Source organism: Oryza sativa, chromosome 6 (genome assembly GCF_034140825.1).
Source record: "Oryza sativa Japonica Group chromosome 6, ASM3414082v1".
Lineage (NCBI taxonomy): Eukaryota > Viridiplantae > Streptophyta > Magnoliopsida > Poales > Poaceae > Oryza > Oryza sativa.
This window is the reverse complement of record NC_089040.1, coordinates 16492725-16516701: the sequence shown is the minus strand read 5'-3', so window position 1 is coordinate 16516701 and position 23977 is coordinate 16492725. Positions and strand designations below refer to the sequence as shown.

Here is a 23977-nt window from a genome sequence, read left to right as displayed (position 1 = left end):
GGTTGACAGCCAGAGGAAGTACCTGCTTACTTCCTCCGTTTCACAATATATAAGTCATTCTACTATTTCTCACATTCATATTTATGTTAATGAATCTAAATAGATATATATGTCTAGATTCATTAACATCAATATAAATATAGGAAATGGTAGAATGACTTACATTGTGAAACGAAGGGAATACATCATTAGCAAAATATTAGACACACTACTTGACATTGAAGATAGCCTCTAATTTACCTCAAAAAATAGAGAAAAAGAAGGTAGTAGCTGCTAGATAAGGTGATGTACTTCCGAGGGACAGAGTCAGCACTAACATTACTTGAGAAACTACTTCTTTGCAAAATAGGAAAGCAGTGATGCTTGTCCAACCGAAGCAGGTTTCGGGCCTTTTACCTTCTTTTTCACATGAACAGGAGATCTGCCACTCTTCTCCATCACTTTATCCGCATGAACTTCATCATCCTCGTTCTTCCTCTTCAATCTTAAAGCATCTTGTTTCTGTGTTGCTTCGTCAGTAAATATAAGGTCGTCATTCTTCATGGTTTTAGCCTTCTCGACATCATGTTCCAAAGTGATAGGTTGATCATTAAATATAGAAGCATCTTGCTCCTCTTCCACTTGGTGCTGGTACGTTTTATCCAATTGGTTTTCTGCTGATTCATGCCATTCTTTGTTTGCAGCTCGAAAGGCTTTTGTTTCTGCGTGATCCTGATCTTTCTTCTCTGATTTCACTGGTTTCTTCATGAAGAATGTCGAGATTGGCTTTTCACTGGGTCTCATCTGTACCTGCATTTTGAAGTGGAACAAAACTAATCATTGCACATCCTTTTGCTTTACAGAAAACACAAAAAGAGGAAAGCTAAGAAATTACTATCCAGTGAAGTCGAATTGATAGGCACCACGCAAGGACATGGCATCATCTTATCAATGCAGCGTCAACAACAGAAAACAAGAAAAAGCTACTGCTTAATTGTATATACTTCACATATTGTACTTTTTGATAGCTCTCATTTTAGAAGTAAGAAACCTGTAGATCTTTCATTCTTATCATTTATGACATCATGAGCATTTTATATTTAACGGAGGTATTCAAGGTACATCACTGAACCACATTTACATGTTATCTGAATCACTCCATCAGGTACAAGCGTGGATCCACCATAGAATCATTGAGGTGGTCATGTGGCCCTAATGACTATTGAAAGTGCAGTTGAAAAAAAATGTAACTTTGTATATTAGCGACAGATTATAACACATCTGAGAGTATGCTACAGCTGATGATCACACGACTACCCGCCAAATACAACAATTATGGGTGTCATAGAAAGTCAAAATTTCTGTATAATTTACTCTCACCATTCAGTAAAACTCAATTTCTTGAACTTCACAAAAACAATTATTTGACAGAACAAAGCAGAGCTTTCTACCTGTTTGATGCACTCAGGACCATCAAAAGATATTTTGCCTATTGCAGCTGTGACGGGATACCAAACCTGCAGAAGAAAATGTTTAAAAAAAATCATAATTTTGATTTGATCATTACCGAGAATCTTAGCCACTGATCTTTGTTCTCTTACTCTCCTAGGTTTCAAATGGGCCAGAGGTCTTAAGAGATTTTCAATTCAGGTCAAAGTGACCATTTGAGTAGCATGCCATCCTCACATATGACTACTGATTTAACGATGCAGAAGCTCACCACATTCATCCCAAACTTGACAAAGTCTTGGTCCAGAAAATTGGACACACAACTTAGCTTCCCCCCAGGAAACTTGTTTTGTGGTTTGGCAGCGGCTCCAAATGACGCAGTGTGACCGAGTCCTCAATGGGAGGGCAAGGCTTAATCCCTTGCCACCTAAGGGCCCTTTTATGGAAATGCGAATAGAGAACAGAGGAGAATGTTAATGGAAGCTCGCTCCTTGATTAACAAATGAATCTTGCCTTCCATCCTCTTTTATAGGACTTTGTCTGAACAAACTTAATAACCTCAACTGTCTTGAACAAACCAAACCTAAACTGAGAGAAAACTGATCCTGAAGCAGCACAATTCAATCGCAGTGCAGGTGACTTGTTCGGTTGCTTCCTGCGCTCAGTGTAGGCGATTCCCCACATAAGAACTTGCAATAACTAATTGTTCCTATGGCATGTGCAACCTACTTAGGAAATAGTTTGGTATGTTTGACCTCTGGTCAAAATTTGTCTTTGCTACTTCAGCCGTAATAGTAGACGCTAACTCATGCAGGGAAGTAGATCAATCAGACTGTCATAAATACCTCGACAACTGCTATTCTAGCTTTTTACATGTCTCTTGAATGAAAGAACATTCCTCTATGCTTTGCTTCAATCTCTTCTCGGCAACTTTAGTCCAATAATGAAACCAGGAATCAGCCTCCCTCTAGTATTGGATACCATGAAAATAACAATATGCCCCCCTCCCAAAAAAAAAAAAGAAAAAGAGATTGTTTCGTACAAGCATCATGGATAAACTTGCCTACGTAGGAAGTCACACATCGTTAGGACCCACCCGGATAACTTAATGCTTCATGAGCTCGGATGCTACAAATATTTTCTACAAAGACCATGGATGAAGGCAAAGAAACAAGCAAAAGAAACTGAGAGTCCAAAGGAAAAGTACAATGAAGTTCTAATCCTCGAGCTAAGATGAAGCAAGACAATGCAAGTCTCGTGAAATTTGCTTTATGTTCATGCACATGTATAGCATGATCTAACTTTGATTCATAAAAAAATGAACATTTTGATCATTACCTAAATACAGCAAGCTAAAGAGGCTAAAGCTATCAAGGAAATGTTGGAGCAAAGCATAGAGGGATGTTCTCTGATACGACAAAAAGCAAGAGCAGTTGTCCAACAATAAGAAAGGTACTCATAAGAATATGATAGATATACTAATCAAAGTTACAAGAAATTAGCTTTTATTGGCTGAAGTGGTCAAGGAAAGTCCAGAGAATCCCTCTGTGCAATGAATTTTTTTTATTTTTTAGACTTATATTTTTATTTTTTAGACTTATTTTTTTAATTTGATTAAAAGACAATTCCAAAAAGTATTTCCAAATCTAGACCTTTTGGCCACACCAGCCCGCCTAGTGTGGCCAAATAACTTTGTCACGCCACGTGCAGTTTGCGTGGCCGCATTGTTTGGCCACGCCAGCCTCTTGCCACGCCACCATGGCTGGCGTGGCCAAACAACGCTGGCCAAAAGGTTCAGTTTTCGAAAATACTTTTTGGAATGGTCTATTAATAAAATTAAAAAATAAAAAATTTCCTGTGCAAACTCAAGTTGAAAATTAAGAGGCACAAGTGGATAAAGTTATGAAAGAAGTGACTTCAACAAATAATATCTTTAACTCCATCTAGGTAAAGTACTAATACATCCTAACAAGGTTAAGCTAGATCATCATTATGATGATTCTATTGATTTGAAGATTGCTCACAACTTCACACAGTGTTGAAACCAGAGTAAATTTTGTAGCAGAGACAAAGTTTGACATTTGGTGAATGCTACCACATGTACCAAATCACAAAACATGACACATAATTGGCTATGTTGGTAGCTAAAAAGGCCAAGTAGCATTTCGGAAAACTTCCAGATTGGGCATTTGTCGATTTTTATGGTCGGCAATGTAATTTGTAAGGTGCACAAGATCAAGGAGAGATGGTGATAGATTTATACTGGTTCAGGCCCTCGAGTGAGGTAAAACCCTAGTCCATTTAGCATAGATTGGATCTATGTTGAGGTGTGTGCAAATCAGCAATGGTGTGGCTAATGGCGCGTATCAAAGAAAGAGTGTAACCCTTTAGGGTTCCTACCGCCACCCTTTATATAGAGCTAGGGCGGCAGGCGGCGTGCATGGTACGGTATACCTCATAATCAAGGTACCTACCGTCTAATGATATGGGATAGGATAGACTTTCTTATCTCTTATCCCTTTCTATACATTGATGATACCGCTTGGGCCTAGGCCACTTGGCTTACCCTACGCAGTACGGCCCAAAGGCCTCTCGTGGGGCACCAGGGTACCGTGCCCCCCACAATATCCCCCGAGTACTTCGCTTGATGTAGAGTCTGAAGATGACGACGTCGTTCGACAGGATCAAATCCAGCTGAGTACTCACCCCAAAATTTTGGATATAGATTACTTTAGTTGGGTCCGAGTGGAATTGCGAACGGCCGATTTTTCCTTCTTGAAGGATGGAAACTGAACTTATTTTCCAAAATCAGAGTCCTTTCATGGGTCGGCCCGTCAAGAATACCTAATGGCATAAGTACGCCCGACGGGAGTGTTGTTGCTCAACTTTCCCCAAATGGCGTTGCATCCTCCTCATCTGCTACGTTCTCGAGTCAGATTGGGCGAGATTTTCCACCGCCCCACTTCTCTCGCCGAAGCTCTTTGCTTTCCGCGGCCCTGATGTCGTAGTCGATGGCAGAATCTGTGCCAATCCCGAACCAGGCCACCGCCTGGACACCGTCGATGATAGAGGAAGCAGTAGGAGTCCTCCCCCCTGCAGGAGCTCATCAACTGGAGGGAGGCTGTCGAAGAGGACTTCCAAACCCCGAACACAGACGAGATCATGGTCTTCCTCCCCTTCTTCCGGTTCGGCCTCGGTCTGCCTGCCGGCGATTTTCTCCGAGGTCTGCTTCACTTTTATGGCATTAATATTCATCACCTCAGTCCCAATTCTATCCTCCAAATAGCCATCTTCATTCATCTGTGTGAGGCATACTACGACATCCCTTCCCACTTTGCGTTTTTCCGTTATCTGTACCAACTCAAACCGCAACCCAACAAGAGGAATCCTATGGTAGTTGGGGAAGTGGCAACTAGACCCGGACCAACAGGATCTGGAATTTTTTGATCTCCCCCTCAGGTCCAGCAACAAAGGTTGGCGATCAAGATGGTTTTAATGCTCCAATCCACTGCCAAGCCTACCTCTATTTACCGATCATGCTCCCGTTGTTAAAGATTGCTAGTACTCCCTCCCCGACGGTGGCGAGATGGATCAAGTCCGAGGGTTGTTGAAGGGAATCAAATATATGATCAACAACGGCTTAACTGGGGTCGCCGTGGCCTGCAACTTTGTCACATGGTGAATCCAACCATTGAAAAGCCACGCTTACCCAACATAGGAATACATTGGTAAGACCGATGAGACCCGGGAGAGGCAACAAATCATCCGCAAGAGCGAGGTCGCTAATAGGATGATTTAAGTTCTTCGAAGCTAGGACTCCGATCACCACGGAGGGATGTCCTCATCCCCTCAAACATGGCATGGAGCGCCCAAAGGTATGCTTTGCTTTAGTTGATCTTTGGTTCACATCTTTTGCTCAAACTGGTGATAGACAATGATCCTTTGCGTTCTTCTCTTTTGCAGGGAGTTGAAGTACTCATCTCCAACCCTCCTCTGCCCAATGCCCGAAGCAAGAGGCGTGTCGACGATCCACTGCCGAGTGGTCGCCCAACTAAGCGCGCTACCACCGATGAGCCTAGGGCCAGCTCATCCAAGAAGCCATCCGGTGGTCCCAAGGTCCACGACCGCCACACGGATCCCGGAGGCCTCCAAGACCTCCGGCAAGGGGAAGGACGTTTTGGTGACCTCTGATCCAAGTTCCCGAAAGAAGAACCCGACGGGCTTAGGGGGTTCACCCGGGACTCCTCAAGCGACGACGAGGACGGCGACTACCGCCTCCAGGGCTGCTAAGGCAGAGGATGCGACTGCAAAGGTAGCCTCCCATGGCCCGACCAGGACCCCGAAGATTGGGGTCCACAAGACCCGTCAATCCACCAGGTGAGTTATGATTGTGATCCTTGTCATTTCTCTGATTGCGGTGGAGATCGATATATATTAATGCTGGTTGATGTTAGGTGAATCGTTGCAGGGTATCAACGCAGGACAACCCAGGTAAGCTTGACTCGACCCAGGGCGCAGACGACGCTTCTGACCAAGCCAAATCGAGGTCGGCTCAACCGGAGACTGGGCCAAGAGCCGAGCCCAGTGCCACTCAAACCTAGCTTGGGGCCGGTCGGGTGGCGGGAGATGCTGAGACGGCGGCGGGCAACTTAGGCTGGCCCAGCGGTGGCGTATCGACAGACGCTGCAGCTGACTCGGCCCGGCCGAGTGGCGGAGATGCAGCGGGAGAGGAGGTAGGTGGTGGTAACGAGTCGACGGGCGCCGCAGCTAACTCGATCCGGCCGAGTAAAGGAGATGTGGCAGGAGCGGAGGTAGGCGCTGGTGACGGGTCGATGAGTGCCGCAGCTGACTCAGCCCAACTGAGTGGTGGAAATGCGGCGGGAGCTGAGGGAGGCGCTGGTGACGGGGTTAGCGGCCAGGGCGATAGTGCCGCCACACCCGGCACATCGACTTTCTCCTCCGCCCAGCCCACAAACTCCACCCAATCGCCGACCTGGGAAAGAACCGACCGGCAGGGAAGGAGAGGCCACCGGGGATGAAGAGGATGCCGAGGAGATCCCGCGGTGTCCACATGCCTTGCCATGGACAAATTATGTCTCCCCCCTTCAGACCTTCTGGTTCCAGGGAGGAAGGGAGAAGGAAGCTCTGAAGGAGGGCTTCGATGATGCAGCTGATAAGGCCTATGCCACTGTTGATGTGAAAACACGGCGGCCTGGGAGATCTGCTTAACTCCAGTGCAGGTCCAAGGCTAGCCTCGAGTGTGTCAAGGGCGTGCCAGCTGATTTGATCCTGCAATCAGTAAGAAAGACAAAAGCAGAATTAGTCAGCCGATAGCCGATCGACCGAAAGGCCGATAGCGTATCGTTGGTGGTCTCAGCCGATGGAGTTAGACCAAATCGGCTATGGACTGATTATATCAAAGAATATTAAATCCTAAATATGCCTAATCGGCTGTAATAATGTCTATCATGTTTAATAAATTGATTCGGAGACAATATTATGAAAAGTAATCGATCTGACAGTATTTAGAGCAAGAAAGATAATATACTAGCTAATACTCTAGTACAAACCTATATAAACAGGTTGATCTATATAAACATGTCAAACAATGATCAAGCATGATAGTGCAAAAATCTAGCCGATACTGACTAAAACTTGATATGCTTATATAAAACAATCTGTCTATATAAGTGGCGAATACACATGAAACGAATAAAGAAGCATGCATATTAGGTAAGATCGGCTGAAACCCCAATACTATCCGTATTATATCTAATTGCAAGCTACTTTGCATGGTTCTAAGCACGACTAGAGATGATGCATCTCAAAGTATGAAAAGGAGCATACAGTCTATACAATCAAGCAATTAAACACTTTTCAAGATGGTAGATGCCTTAGCTAATCTAATCTAGCAAGACAATTTAGCCGAAATCAGCATAAACCCTAAAGCGAGCAGCAGCCGATAGAGCTAAATTGAGAAGCTAAGAATAGATTAACTAAGACATATGATAGCAATGACTCGCGATATCGAGCTTAGCATGTCAAAAGCGACATGTTAGCCCCGATAGCGCGGGCCATTGAGACGGGTTACCTCTTGCAAATAACTCGCTGAAAACGAAGAAAAATAAAAAGGGTGGCAATGCGCCGAAGTTGTATTGGATTGTCTCTCGTATTACAATGCTAGGGGGTTCATATTTATATCCCGAGTACAAACTTAGTCCATTATGGACACGACTCAAAACCTTCTAAAGACAAAACACAAACAAGACCATATACAGCGGTCTCTTGCCAAATCTCTAACAAACCAACATAACTAACCTAATTAATAGATACAATTGCCTTGTTCGAGCTCCGTCTCTAATTGGCAATGACGGTTATTTCAATTTAGGTCCATGTCAAGCCCAAGTTACACCATATCGGCTAAGTCAATCTTCTGTCCGGTTTACAGCCGATACGATACTCAGCCGATGTGTAGTCCGACTTGGAGATCAACTCGATTCCACACCAAATCCGCTTCGACCTTCTCCAAATCTGATGCAAAATTCTGTTGTTAACAGCCACAATCATGTACAAGTCCGGGCTGCTCCTCCTTCAAAAGATGAAGGTTAGGAGCTATGTCCCTTAGCCCCCGACTTCAGGACAGGTGAGTTGTCAGTCATCATGACCTAAATTGTGCATCAGCATGGGTAGCCCCCCGCCAGCATGGTGTGATGTTGATAAATGGCGTGTCGTGCTGGCAATGTCCTTGTGTTTGTTTTGAAGCCGGCTAGCCCCCGACTCCATGCTGGGAAGACTATAGGCGTCGTAGGGGTGGAGTTGACTCGTGTTCTTGATGTGTGATGCAATACATTGTTGAACACTCGGAGGCCAAGAGCGACGGCGAAGTTAGCAAGGCCGAAAGGCAACGGAGAAGTCGTGGCCAGTGATGAAGCACGATGAGTCGCGGTCGGAGGATGTCGACCTTGTTGGCGGTGAAGTCCAGATCTCCAAAGCGGAACTCAGTTCCAGAAGCGAAACTGATCGCTTGGACAAATCCAACGATACTAGGGCTGAACTGTTGAAGTTGGCCGGAGTCATCGGCAATGAAGTCGAAGGCGCTGAAGGAGAAAAGGGTGGCGGTGGGGAAAGCGGTGAGATTCGCAAAGGTGACTCCATAAGATGCCATCTCCTCCTTTAAGAAAAACGATCTAGCGCACCCCTACCTAGCGCGCCAACTCTCGATTTTTATGATCGGCAATGTAATTTATAGTGTGCGCAAGATCAAGGAGATGGTGACACATATTTATACTGGTTCAGGCCCTTGAATAAGGTAAAACCCTAGTCCAGTTAGCATAGATTGGATTTATGTCAAGGTGTGCGCAAATCAGCAATGGTGTGGCTGATGGCGCGTATCAAAGAAAGAGTGTGTAACCCTTTAGGGTTCCTGCTGCCACCCTTTATATAGAGCTAGGGTGGCAAGCGGCGTGCATGGTACAGTATCCCTCATAATCCGGGTACCAACCGCCTAATCATGTGGGATAGGATAGACTTTCTTATCTCTATCCTTTTCTATACATTGAAGATAGCCGCAAGGGCATGGGCCACTCGGCTTACCCTATGCACCCGGTACCATGCACCCCACAACATTCACCTTATATTATTGAATTTTTAACATAAACATAACTGTGCTATTAGCATAACCAAAAGTAGATTATAGTACATCATTAGATTGGAATTTTGACAGAAAAATATTGTTTAAATTTTAACATAACCATAAATGAGACACTACAGATAGATATTATTATAAGGTAAAGAAATAAAATCACAGTACACCATCAGGTAAGAATTTGGTAAAAGAATATCGTTTTTTTAAAGAGATTGCTAAAAAAGGATAGCATATTCAGTACTAATAGTAATAGCAAACTATATGGGTCTGTTCAATCAACTTGAAATCTCTACCAAATTTAAGGTGTTGGACGTCCGTCATTTATTAATCAAGTTTTAACACAAACATAGTGTGCCAGTAGCACGACAAAAATGGGAACAAATGTTTCGGAATGTAAATTACACCAGGTAAAAGATTTAGTAAAAGTACATATCTGTACTATTATAAAAACTGAACATGTTTCCACTGGAATTTTGATACGTCACCTGTGTTTGAGTTGGTTGTACGTTGTCGTATCCAATTCAACGTGACTCTACAATAACTATTATACACCCTCTTCCAACCCAACCCCTCCCAGCCCAACCAAACCAACTCACACCAATCCACCACCCTGTCCCGCGTCCCCCTCTCCTGATCAGCGTCTTTTTCTCTCCATTTTCTTGTTTGTCCTTTCCTTTTCTTCCAATCATCCCGATCCTCTCCCTCTCGTTCTAATCACCTCTCTTTTCTCCTCTTTTCTGTTTTTCTCCTTTTTTTCCTCTTCCAAATTTCGCTCCTCATAAATATTTTTTTCCTTTTGAAATTATCATTGTTTAAGGTATGTATACAGTAAGTTTGTTACTTTGTAAATGCTTTTCATCTACAGTAAAACAAAAAGACTTTCACTAATTGAATAATCAAAATTGAATCTTTTTTTTTCGAACACGCATGAGATGTGCATATCATTTCATTAAGCAAAGAATAAATGTTCGGACTTACAAAAACAAAAACACAAAGAAACACACCCACATTCGCCCCCCTCCTAGGGCACAAGAGCTATTGCCTTGGCTAACAGCTCTTGGAGCCTAGAAGCTCCCGCCATACACCATAGTGTGCCCTCATTAGTGATGGACAGAATCACATCCGCCATGCTAGGAGTAACACCATTGGAAACACAAGCATTTCTGTGTTTCCAGATTGCCCACGTGACCAAGATAATAAGAGAGTTAAGCCCTTTCTTCTCGCTCATTCGCAACCCTTTTACTGCCTTTGACAACCAACACGAAAACTTGCGTGTCATGGTTCGGAAGAGTGGAGAAATAGCCCAGACTTCAAAGAACTAGTGACCACACTTGTCTGTTGAAAACACAAGAAACCAAAGTGTGTTGCATTGTCTCATCCGCTTGATCACAAAAGGGGCAAGCGGCTAGATGAGGCAAGTCACGCTTGGCAAGACAATAAGTCATCCAACAATGGTTGTGTATCCGTCAGCCACAGAAAAAAAACCTACATTTAAGAGGTGCCCAATTCTTCCATATCATTTTCCAAGGAGCAAACCTGACCGTCTGGGATAAAGAAGGTCCCATGTGCGGATTTGGAAGTGTAAACCCCTGACTTTGAGAACTTCCAATAGTGCTGGTCTGAAACGCCTATTTCAATCTTTGGTTGATGAGGTATAGCAAAATACCCATACATCAACTTACGGCATAGCCACCCGATCGATTTGTAAGGCTATGGAATGGTGTATATAAAGGATTCTTCATGTGATGATGCATGAAGCGAGCGCGACCAGATTCAATGCCATTGTTACGTTTGTTTTTTTTTATTTGCTGTTAAATTGGTATAGTTTTTAAAATTGTCTTCACATGTTGCATCGCACATGCATTTTTGCTAGTCATTAAAAAAAGTTAAAGACAATGTTCAGTTAGCAAATAATAACATCCAAAAAGGATATCAGCCATATCACGGAAATCCCAATAAAATGATGAAAGCATGAACTTACAAGATCTGCTCCTTCATAGGGTACTGTAATTTCTTCGAGTTTCACAGATGCACCGTTCAACCAAGTACTAATGGAGTCTTTGTCACCCAAGATTACTGGCATTCTATCTGTTAAGTCACATGCAGACTCAGAAGGTGCCAAATCAAATCAAAAGGTAGCAAGTCATAAAAACATTGTGTGCAACAGTATAATAAGTACTCGTATATCAAGACCTGATAGACTTGGCAAAAACATTTTTCATACATCCATTACCAGAAAAAGGTATAATCTGTTTTCTCAATTAAATTGAACTACAAGGACAACTTATCATATAAAGTAAAATACAGATGCATCAGTACTGTTAAAGGCAATATTGTACTATCATCAATGATATATACTATCTTTTAATTGAAAATCAACTGGCTTTCTCCTTGCCTGCCTCTAAATAAGATATTGTAAAGTGAAAATTAATAGGAACAGTGCATTAACAAGCTAAACATTACAAACTTCCAGTAATGTCACTAGCTACGAAGACCAGAGTAGGTGTGTACAAATAAATGTCAGCTTGATATAGTGTAAAATAACAGGGTTTTGTTATTAACCCTACTAACCATGAAGCCAATTCAAAAGCAGCCTTATCACACATGTATCGAAATAGTAAATATATGAATAATCTGAGATCATGGGGGGTAGAGAGTATCTAGCTAACCATGAAGCCATTTTAGAGAAATCGAGGCCCGAGTAGTCAAAATAGTAAAAGTATGGATGGTTTCTCCTGGGGAAATAGCAGATAATATTAATACTCAAACAAGTAAATTATCATTTTACCGATTGGAGCAACAAAAGTCTAAAGTGGCATAATCAATTAATCCGAACATGTGATAAACTGACGTATGTGAACAGCAGAAAGTGTTTTGAAATATGCATCAATAATTCAGCTCAATAAAAAATGCATTAATAAAATGGTTCCTTAAAATGTAGACAAAAGGATAGCAGATAAGAGTTGGTAGTGTGAGTGCATGCTAGACAATTTATATACTAAATCTGTCAATATTTGTAGAGCAAAACGTCGTATTATTTTTACAATCAAAAAGCCAAACACCAAACATGTAGTTCTGGGACATTGTACAGTGGAACTCGTATCTGAAAGCTTTTCCCTATCATAATGATATGCATATTGTACTATTCAGAATGCAGTTCTTCTATGTAATTAATAATGTTAGGCATTTAATGCGCAGCGCAGCGCAGCGCATGGCATAAATTAGATTTAAAAAATGTGAAACACTTGATGACAGCACTACTTCAAGTTCAGTACATGCCTGCAAATGTTCATTATCACAGTTCATCCATATTTGCAATTTTGATCACAAGACAACATGAACTTGTCGCACCGCTTATGATAAGACATGATCTAGATATAAAGCAGGATGTGGATATAATATGTTTACAACTATGTGCAGACAGAGCAGGCACAAAGCAAAACTGAGCAACCATGTTAGATCTTTACAAACATGGCGTTAAACCAGTACAAAAATATATCATACTACAACTTGTTTCATTTACAATGTCATATATGCAGATAAAACCTTTTAGGAAGCTAAATAAGACCAATTAGTAATTACAACCACAGATGTTGGAATAAATAAGCTGCAGCATTAACAGGACAACATATCTTTTGCAGCAACTCCCAAGACTACTTTAAGAAAATGTGATTACACTGAAACACATTCTTAGTACCATAATCATGGCTTCCAAAGACTAGAAAGTTAATTGACAAATGTGCATGCTAACCTTCCGAGTTTGTCCAAGTGTCAAAGAGGGCAGCAAAGACAAGAGGCCTCTGATCTTGGAAATGAATGTAATACGGCATCTTCTTTGGCCCATCCTTTTTCCATTCGTAGAAACTGAGCTCATATAAAATATTAATGCATGATTAATACAAAAATATGGTCAGCTTATTGTCTCTCTAAATGGACTTTTCAACAAAGACATTATGCTACAAATAAGAACCTAAATATTTTTTATCTACCAAATTGTGCTGCACAAGGATAAAACAACTTGAATGTGATACACTAACAACTAATTGAGTCCTAGATTGAATTTTGTCTATTTTAACCAGTTCAACTCAGATTGGTCAGGGCAAAATCAAGCCCCAGTGTCACATGTGAGGATTAAGAAGGGTAGCTGGAGTTTTTCCTCGGAAACGCAGGACTGTACTTCATTTCATTAAGAAAATAAACCAAATACAAAAGGAGGGATCAAAACTGATCCACCACTAAGAACACACCTCACATACTCATCACTTAAAGGTGATGCATAACCACAAACGAAAAAGGAAGGACTAGCCATCCGGGGTAAACAACCTACAAAGAAACACATGTAGGCACAGGCTACTACTATCATTTTCCGCTGTCTTTAAAAGCACCAAAACGTTTGTTGTGGCACCACTGAAAACACAGTCGTTGCCGTGCTTCCAAATCACCCAAGCTGCTAGGATAATCCCGATAACTTTGCCACCACCATCCTGGAAAATGGGCTGCCGACAGTTCAGGTGCAGGACCAGCCAGCCCCAACTTTAGAGAGTAGTAAAGTCCAAACATGGCCAGAGAAAACACGAGATACAAGGATATGGTGAACAGTTTCGCCGCTTTGATCATATAAAGGGCAGGCAGCAGGATGTGGTAGACCCTGATTAAAAGCAAGTTGATCTGAAGTCCAACATCTGCTGTTAATAGCCAACCAAATGAAAATTTTGCAGCATAAAGGAACCCAACTAGTCCATATTCGCTTCCATGGAGCAAACTTGATGGATCCCAGGAAATAAGCATTGTAGGTTGACTTGCTAGTGTAGGAGCAGGACCCTGTAAGCTTCCAAATGTGTTAGTCCTGAACCCCCTGCTGCAAGACCGCCCCCTCAACCAAGTCCCAAATCAACAGAGAACTTGAACAGTGAAGCCACCTTTTATATTTCTCACCCACCTTTTGTTCTCCAATGCCTGCACCACAGTGCGCTGCTTACTTGACCTTTGAGTGATTAATTCAAAAAGATTGGGGGCCAGTTCAGCTATTGTTCTTCCTGGCAGCCATCTATCATGCCAGAGCATGGTGTTCCCCCTTTTACCAATTATAGTTTTCACAGCCACTCCAAACAAAGAGTGAACATTGTGAGGTACTTGTATAGGAAAACCAAAACAAGCCCAAGGTCTAGAAGAGTCAGGTGTTTGAAGCCACAACCACCTCATGAGTAAGGCCCATCCCATCTTTTCCAGATTATGAATGCAAGTCCCCATAAGGGAGAGGTCAGCAAACGCAATCCCAAGAAACAAGGAAATTAGCACCATTAGCCCTCTCCTGACCCTTCCAAAGAAAACCTCTGTACCTTTTGTCAGTAGCCTTGATCACCCATTTGGGTAGCTGGGTTAGGGATTGAAGAAATAGTAGATTAGATGTGAACAGCAAGAATACAGAAGAGGGCTTTGGAGGGAGAATAGGAGACAACATGAAGGAGAGAGGTAATTTTTTAACTCTTTGCTTAATCCCCAATGATGATGCCAATGCCCTACTGATCTAACCAACTAATGAGTAATGATATGATACAAAAGCTAACTAGGAATAATAATCAACTAAACTAACAAATGATATCAGATAATCCAACGCCTTGCTGCTCCAGTGTTTCATTGGGCCAAAGGACCTACTAGCAGCCCGCATGTCGTATGGCCATGACACCTAGGACTGTAGGTGCTTTTCACATAACCAGTAATCCAAGTAGAACAGCTTATTTAGCAGTGTTATACGTCTTTGATATGATTCTAGCTGTATACATATAAGACCAACAAATGTACTCAGAGCAAAGGCTTTTGGAGCCAATCTATGATGATAATTTTGGGAGTCTTGATATATTCGCGAGTTGTCTCATGCTCTCAGTGAAGGTGTATAATTGAGTACTTGGTGATTCACCTTTGGCCAAAGGTTTTACTAGAATAGATCACAAGCAACAATTAGTGGTTTCCCTATAGATTTGCTCAATCAAAATAACTAGTTATCTCAATTCCTGAGATGAAAAACAGGTAACCCCCAGATTCGGTACAATGTATTTAACATGTCATGCAATCTATGCCCCCATGATTTATATTCAATAAATATAATTAAGATACCTCATAGTTTGGAATGAGGAAAATCAAGCACATCTAAACCTACAGTCCTATGTCAAATCCTACAATTGGCATGTCACTCATCGATTAGCACCACTATATGACAGAAGGATGGAGCGAGACACGGAAAGCAAGAAGAGCAGGACAGAAGTTATATCAAACTACTATAAATCCAGATGTCAAATTTTACATCCAGGTGCAAATCATTCTGTAGCCTTTTAGCCTCTATCAATGCAAGCAAATATTGAGCAAGTACATGCATACTGTACCAACTTCAAGGGGTAAATCAGAGCATGCTCATGCAAAACTTTAACAAAGCATATGATAGTTGGAAGTTCCAAATAAAAGGAGACAACTATTTTGTGCATACCCTTCTACTGCCACAAGACACCTATTATTTGGGATAAGTCGCCGAAAGGAAGCCTTTTCCTTTATAGACTCTGACCGTGCATTGAACTGCACAATAAAATATTTCAGTGATTAAATCAATTTAAAGAAGCACAGTAATGGGACATAATAAAATGTAAATCAAGCTCTATAGCAGGCAGTCCAATGCATAAGCAATGTGGAGTAAGACATCAGTTTTAGAGGAGTCAAATAAAGAAATGAATAATTTTAGCTATAAAATGAAGCAGCTAAGCTAGCGTACATAGGAACAGATTCCCATTCTGATGTCCATAGAACATATTTTTAAGAGAACATTCCAAATAAATGCTAGAATTTGAAAGATGATAGACAAATAAGCACACAGAAAAATCAAGAATATAAAATATATACTAGGATGACAGCACAAATATTTCATGTTTTGGAAAAAAATTGCAAAGCATTACACTGTGTTCAATACTCCCTCCGTCCCAAAATATAGTCGCTTCTAGCGTTTAAATGTGGTCCCATCATATAGCTACTTCTCTACCTACTCCATTTCAACCAATCCCAGCCATCTCCCATTTAATTTCTCCACCTACTCCCTCATCTCAACCAATCACAACCATCCCCTGTTTAATTTCACCTCTCTCCTTAATCTCTGTGAAAAACTCTAGAAGTGCTTATATTTTGGGATAGATGGAGTAGCTTTGAGTGTACTAACAACCTGTCCTTTCAAATGGGGCATTATTACCATAAATGTGACACTGAAAACCAACATCACAATTGCAGAAGCCGTCCAAATTGCCTAATTGGAGTAAACGTAGTAATCAAACAGGAATCAACTAACTTGGATGGTTAAAATTTGCAGCTCCCCCCTGCCACTCATCGCCGGCCCGCCACGGTGGCAGGGGGACGGCGCCAGAGATGTTGGCGCCGTCCCGTTGGACCACGGAGCTAGCGACTCTGGCGTCCCAAAAAAGACCATTTCTGGGATAAGTTTTCCAGGGGTCTATTTGCAAAATAAGTTTTTCAAAAGGACCAAGTTGTGAAAAATCCAGAGGGCGAGAAGGGGCCACCTGCAAAATTAACACGGCATACCCCTCGCCCACCCTATGCCACATCACATAGCCCACCCTACCATAGGGCGATTTATATGCCCCGCCCTACGTTGCGGTGTGGAGGAGTATATTTTTGCAAAAATTTGAAATAGTAGTTTGTTTATGTAAATCATTAAAGAAATAAATATAAAAAAAATTTCCACGTCCACGCGCCTGTTCATATTCTATTTTCTTCCCTTGTTGCTCCTGTTACTTTCCTTATGCAATGGTCCTGACGCCATCTAACAAGACAACTATAACCCATTGTTAGATGTAGATCAGTGCTAAGATCTACAGGATGTTCCCGAGGTCGCTTTCCTTGCTGGCCACGTCGTACTATCCTCCAGGTTCCAGCCTCTTCTCCCTATGGCCTTTATCCACAACTGGGGAAACAATAGCTAGGCAAGGCTTTGGCATCCAATTTCCTGTATTCTCCCTAATTATTTTGACAAATAATTTATTACAAGGACATTCCTGCATTTGAAAAATATTCTCATGTGCGGGATTCTGTTCCACAGGCATTGTGATGGAGCCGAACGGCGGGGCATGAACACAGGACAGAGCGCGTGCAACAATGGACAGAGCACGTGCAGCAACGTCTAGAACACGGAAGACTCAGCATTGTTTAAAGATGAAGTTTAAATGTGTTACCTTTATCCTCATTCTTAGAGATAAGTTGTTAGGAAGAGTTTGTTACAAGATTTGTTAGATTGGGTCTTATTTAAGCTTGTAATTCGTTCATTGTGATCAATGAAGAAGAATTAATCTAAACCCTCTCCCTCTGTCGTTTCTTCTGTCCCACGGTGTGCCCTTCTGCCTGTGCACTTCTTTCTTACTTTGTTCAATCTTAATGTCGCCGTGCCTCGCTGCCATGGGGACTGCGGCCTAGGGCGCCAGTCAACCACAACTACAACCTCCGATCACTGTCAGGGCATGCAGATATGTTCTGAATTGTTTTATTGTAGTTGATATATGACTAGATTTTATTGTTAGGGTTTAGAGTAAATTTATATACATATATTCTACCATTTTGATGCTAAATACTGCACAATACCTATATTTTTTTTTAGTTTGACTACATGGCTGTAAATAATAGGTGAATTTAATTATGGAGAAAATTCTTAAAAAAAAAGCAGCAGATAGCACCAACAAGATTGGGGTTTATCGTTCTACGAATATGAAGGAGCATAAATATGAAAAAGTAATGTACTCCTTCCATTCCATTTTAAGCGTAGCCATGAATTTCTGTGTCCAAATTTAATAATCCGTCTTATTTAAAAATATTTTTAAAAAAATAAAAATATAAGTCACTCATAAAGTACAATTCATGTTTTATCATCTAATACAATAAAAATACTAATCATAAAAAAATTCAAATAAGACGGACAATCAAAGTTGGACACGGAAACTCATGGTTGCGCTTAAAATGGGACAGATGGGACAGATGGAGTATGTATTTACACATAAGTACATGTATACCAGAAAGGAAATGGCATTCTTTATGTGGAGTGGCTTTTCCTAGAGGCTTATCTTCTTCGAAACTCAAACTTTTGGTTTTTGAAAAGAAACAAGAAAAATAAATGAGAAGCTGATAAAAAAATATGGATCAAAGAAAAGCTAATGCCTCCATCTACCAAAGCTTAATTGGAAGCCTCCATCCATTGCCATTGATGCGGTCCTGCTGGCAAGGCAGGAGATGCCAACAAGGAGTGAGCCAAAGCTCAGTTCAGGCAACAATCCAAAGGGAGCAGGAAGCACACGCTCAGCCGACAGCGGACAAGGACGTAGCTGTCTCTGGCAGGGCAGCCCTAAAGGCGGCAGATCCAGCAGCAGCTTGGTCGACTTCAAATCAAAACATTGCATGAATAACAACGTGCCTTGGATAGTGCAAACAACTTGACAAGACTGTTGGACTTTTAAGACGTCCACGCCGCTCCAACTAGTTAACCTTAGTTGCCAAATACCTAATTGTCTAAGCTTGAGTTCATCTCACTTTCTTATAAGAAAATGACTTTTAAGAAAGATATTGACAATTTGGAATTGTAGTTGTACAAATCAAACATCTCATCCCACGTTAAAGAAATAGAGATGGTGTTAAATGATAAACACCCAACCAATTAGTCAAAACATAGTCATCAAATGTGGATCAATCGGTCTGTTGTTTGTGGTTTATCTAGCTGTTACATAGGCAATCAACCCACTACAATAAACTGTAATCAGCAATCATAACTTCTCAAGACTCAAAAAAAGCTATTCAAGGGATAAGAACAAGATTGTATAGAAAGAACAACCAGTCCATACCATCCTGAAATGATCGGGCTTCTCGTTCTTGCCGGTGAAGCTGGGCACAAGCCCCCACTTCATGCACTGGATTACCGACACCTCCCCGTCCATGTCCCCTCCACCATCATACCCCGCCGGCCGCGCCCGAACGGTGCCCACCGGCAGGTATGTCCCTGGCGACACATTGTATGATGGCCGATACCTGCATCTCACAACCAGAATCTCATGATTGGCAAAATACAGCTGAGCAGGATGACCCCATACCTCAAAACTCCCTTCCTACCGGTCCATCCGGAGCAACGGCACAGCGGGTGCGTCACCTCCTCCGCAGCCGCCCCCAGTCCCACCGCCCGCGACAGAGGTCGTGGTCGGGAAGCCGAAAGCCCTAGCGGCCTGGGACGGGCTAAGGGTGCAGCGAGCCCTGCCGCACATCTCGTACTCTGCCCGGGCACATGTTAATTAAGATTAGCTTTGCATTTGAAATGTAATGGTTGAAGGAATGGAATCGAACGATGATTACCCTGGGCAAACCTGAGAAGAACAGTGTAAAATGGTCAGAGCATCGCATCATCCTGAACATAATGCCATTTTCTTCCCATCCCTATATACATCAAGAGCAAGCAAATTGTTCTCAATTCTAACAAGAACACTCCAAGTGAGATAATTATTCAGTCCGGAAAGATTAATTCAGATGAACAACTATAACCCAGAAGAACTATTGATTCTCTATACAATTTTCAGAGAACCAATATGAGATCATTCTTTTTTTTTTGGCAACTTGGAAGTGTAAAGCATAAACATGTACGCGGGCAGTCAGATAGTGTGACCAGTGACCTAACCAAAGCTGCTACTATCTTTTTTCATAAATCATTGTTATATAGAAAATAGTACTGATTGGTAAAGCTCCCACTGTAATTCACCAACACAGAGAAAACCGGATGTTTTATGGCTTAATCAACACTATGTCATGTTGGCAAGCCATAATAATGAATAAAATGTTAGCACGTGCATGTTACTAACGTTACGCAGATGACTGTATCTCAATTTCCCCTCTGAAATTAACATCACACGAGATCAATCAATCCATCAATCCGGGGAGGGGTCTCCTAAACCTGATTTCAATCTAGAGTATAATCTATCGGCTAATTTACTATTGAACATCTCCAAGAATCAGTATCTCACGGTTCTTAGAAAAGATGGAAAATTTATAATCAGAACATGATTTCTTGCAGGTCAGTAACAAGGGAGAGAAAAGTGTTCTTTTTTTCGAATCAAGATCCAAACTTCCGCTGTGGAATAGAAAGCTTACCTCTTTTCTCTCATCAGGATGTGAAGGAGCAACCGGGCGCACGGAGGGGAGGCCACGACGGGCGGCGGCGGCGGCGGCGACGGCAATGGTGGTGCTTGCGAAGGGCGTGACGGAGATTAGGGCGCGGGGTGGAGCGAGCGCGCAGGTAGTGAGAGAGAGAGAGGAGGGAGGCGGCGGCGTCGGGGTGAGTGCGAGAGAGGATGGAGGGAATAGCGAGCAAGAGAGAGAGAGAGGAGGGCGGCAGAGGCGTTTGCGTCTGCGTGAAGGTATGGGTGCGGCCGTGCGGGGAGGCGAGTCTGAGGGAAACGTGGACCGATCTGAGCCATTGGATCGGATGATTCTGGACCATCAGATTTGATGAATGAGGTTCGTAGGAGTGTAAGGTCCCGTTCTTTTCTCCAATATAAGAGTTGGATAAAAATAAAAATTAAGATTTTCATGTTACGCTTTTCAAACTGCTAAATGGTGTGTTTCGTGGGAAAAAGTCGCTCTAAAATATCATATTAATCTATTTTTTAAGCTTGTAATAATTAAAACTCAATCAATCATACGTTAATACCACCTCGTTTTGCGTAAAAAATTTAATCTTCATCTTTATCTTCAGGAGAAAAGAACACCACCTAATTGGTGAATTATAGGGTAGAAGATAGAAGAATAATAATATGTACAAATAAGATGTAATTTGATTATGAAAACTAAAATAATTTGATATAATTTTGAGCCTAAAAATAATTAAGATTGCATATTTTTAAGAGAGAAGAAAGAAGAGACAATTTGTGATGTGACCATGTCTACTACAGATACAACCATTTCTCACATCATGGATGAACAAGAAGATATCAAGATCAAGTCCTCCAAGTGCTGAAATCCGATTCGGCCACCTACTACACTGCTGACTTCAAACGGCCGCCGAATCTGCATACGACCTCCGTTTTCAGCCCATGAGTACTTGATGGAAGGCTCTCGGAACCCTCTTTCCAACAGATCTAGCCTCGCCGCCAAATTCCATGTCGTTTGGCCGCAATCACATAAACAAGATGTTGCATCACCTGGCTTGGGACCCCGGCCCAAGTGGGTCCCATGTGGGGTGCACCCTAACCAGGTGGAGAACGACCCTTGGCACCCCTTGGTCATCCTCCCTGTAGGATCGAATCACAAGAACTAAGCCAACCAAACGGGGGTGAATGGTTGGTATGCCCAAAAACCGAAACTTTTAGCGGAAATAAAAGTTACCCTCAAATTCGACGGAGATCGGTCTGATCGAAGTTGTCCTGCCGGTCTGACCACGCCTGTGCCGTCGGTCTGACCGGTGTAGATCGATCGGTCTGACCGCCCTGAGATCGCCTGCCGCACCTATCAATGTTGCCGGTCTAACCGCCTTGCGCCCGCCAGTCTGACCGCCGCGATGCTGCCGGTCTGACCGCCGGTGAGTCACCGGTTAGACCGTCGAAACCCGGTGAAACACAAATCAAAGAACTCTAAAAGTGAATGACGACTTTATTGATTCTCTCTGTGTTTACAAAATGCACCAACAGCACTCCTTACAAAAATCTCGACTAAACTCGAAACCCTAACTCAACTATCAACTCAATTGCTCTCAAAAGCAATACCGGGAAGCCTAACGCTCCCCCTCTATTTATACCCGAGGTAGGCAGGCTAAAGCCACGAACCAAACACATACTAGAAGTCCTAAACACCTTAGGAAACTCTCTAGTACAAGAAACAAACTTTACATAACCACTCATACCAAATTTGGACTCATTCCAAATTCGACTCCGCATCCCATACGCACACAATACCTCCATCGTATACCACGTGCATCAACTCTAGCCTAAGTATCCCGCATGATCTCTGACCACCACGGACGTCGTCTTATCCCCAAGCCGACTCACGGTCCATCACCGCAAATACTCTCCCGAGGCATCGAGTCACCTACACATGAAATAAACAAAGAAACCATATTCCGAGACCAAGCTATCTCCAACTTGACTCATTGTTAGTAAACAATAGTATTACATACGTATAGTATCCATCTAGAAGCCATAATCATGAAACAATCACGGATATCCAAACAAACAACCTAAAACCGAAACCAACACAAAGTCGGCCGGTTAGACCGCGGGCTACGCTAGTCTGACCACGCATATACCACCGGTCTGACCGACAGCACCGGCCCGGTCTGACCGGTCCAGACAAAAACAGCAGTACCTGAAACACCTGCAAATCCAATCATCTCCAAAACCACTTCGTAAATAAATTCCAAATATCAAAACCAATAATCTCCAATGCCAATTGTTCATCACATAATAATAATAATCAAAAACACCTTTGATTTTACATTCCCACCCCTATAATTAGTTAGGTACCCCCTCAGGGTTTCTTGGGTTGTTTAGATGAAAGTTTAGCCATTGCTACTTCCTTGCAGCTCGCGTGTCGGCTAGACCGTCCGTCTGCTTGTATTCGAAACCCTAACTTATCGTGTGTATTCATTCCTATTTGTAATTCAGATTTATTTTATCTTGTTCTTACTTGTTTCTTCGATTTGCTTGCCGGAATAAGGTTGATCTGCACCGGCAAGATCAACAACCCACGAAGAGTTGCGTCGATCGCAAAGGCGCAACACAACGTCTTGTACGGTTGTAGTTGGGTCGTCAACATTTCTCCCAAATCGTAGTTATCATTAACTCACCAAAAGATCAGGCCAAACAACTGCCTTGAGTGTCGATTGGAACCCAGGGTTCATCAATTTGGACAATAGATCTATCATCCGAAGGTTAGAAATAATTGGAGTGATGTGGTTTAATGAGAGAAGAAAGAAATAGCATTAACTACAATTAGTGGGGATGAGCTATATGTGAGGGGAGATTACCGATAAGGAAGAAATACAGATATGGAAAGCGTCCACACAAATCAATTATATCCTAATATAACTCTTCTGGAGATTATAGGTACCACGTACTCACGCTGTTGGGCTATCCGATTGGTTAAAGGGGTAACTCATATAGATAGAATATGTATAGGATAAGATTCAGGTGTTATATTACTTGTGTATTAAGCAATATCACGTAGTCTTAGTCGGCTACAATTGTAAAGTAGTTATAGAGCTTTAAACCATAAGGGATAAAGTCTCTACATTGTAATCATGCTTTCTTTGACTATATAAGGAGGGTAGGGGACCCCTTGTGGGCAGAATCACACCCAAGATCGTCATATCAATAACACAATCGGCGGAATATTTCTCCGGACATAAGTAGGGTATTACTTCTCATTGAGAAGGCCTGAACCTGTATAAATCCTTCGTCTTATAACCCATCCACTTTCCTAGCTTGTTCGCTACCCACTTTTAGTATTGCCAAAATCTAGTTTTGACAGTTGGCGTGCCAGGTAGGGAAGCGTCAAGTTTCTCGCCAACTAGTGCGATGGGATCTACATCAGGCATCGACGACTTCGTCTTCCCTCCAGGGCAGACGTTCCGTTTCGGCAGCCTCGACTTCATCACCGACATCCTCGGCAAGATTTCTCTTCACGACTCGGGATCGAATCAGTTGGGAAGAGATGGCATCTACCCCGTTCGACTTACCGAACTTGGCCAAGATCTACCCCAAGACTTTTCTCCGTGGGACGGCTTCAAACCACTCAGGAGAGACCACCAAGATCTCATCTCCTTCGTCAAGTTCTGCTCAAGATAAGCCGACGTATCCACCAATCACCATGTGGCTTCTGGACGACCTCCCCACT

General features: G+C 42.4%; 1 protein-coding gene across 4 annotated transcripts; it reads right to left on the bottom strand.

The window, feature by feature from the left end:
• Positions 1 to 199: 199 nt before the first annotated feature.
• Positions 200 to 20478, bottom strand: LOC4341015 (uncharacterized). 4 transcript variants are annotated; one of them, XM_015788194.3, is made up of 10 exons: positions 20240 to 20478; positions 19451 to 19531; positions 19195 to 19370; positions 18949 to 19132; positions 15555 to 15640; positions 12825 to 12937; positions 11743 to 11808; positions 11055 to 11161; positions 1431 to 1496; positions 200 to 789 (listed from the first exon to the last, which is right to left on the bottom strand). In XM_015788194.3, exons 2-10 carry the CDS (start codon positions 19508 to 19510, stop codon positions 331 to 333), a joined length of 1317 nt encoding a protein of 438 aa, XP_015643680.1. In that variant the 5' UTR covers positions 19511 to 19531; positions 20240 to 20478; the 3' UTR covers positions 200 to 330. The 4 variants fall into 4 exon arrangements, with proteins under 4 accessions (XP_015643680.1, XP_015643682.1, XP_015643681.1 ...); XM_015788196.3 differs by having other exon boundaries at positions 19214 to 19370; XM_015788195.3 differs by having other exon boundaries at positions 19214 to 19370; positions 19462 to 19531.
• Between the last annotated feature and the right edge of the window lie 3499 nt (positions 20479 to 23977).

Coding starts and splice junctions, on each gene's coding strand:
- LOC4341015 (XM_015788194.3), bottom strand. CDS start 19,510: ATGTTCAGGATGATGCGATGCTCTGACCATTTTACACTGTTCTTCTCA. Junction 15,641..18,948: donor AGCCCGATCATTTCAGGATG/GTATGGACTGGT, acceptor TTTATTGTGCAG/TTCAATGCACGGTCAGAGTC. Junction 790..1,430: donor GTCCTGAGTGCATCAAACAG/GTAGAAAGCTCT, acceptor TTCAAAATGCAG/GTACAGATGAGACCCAGTGA.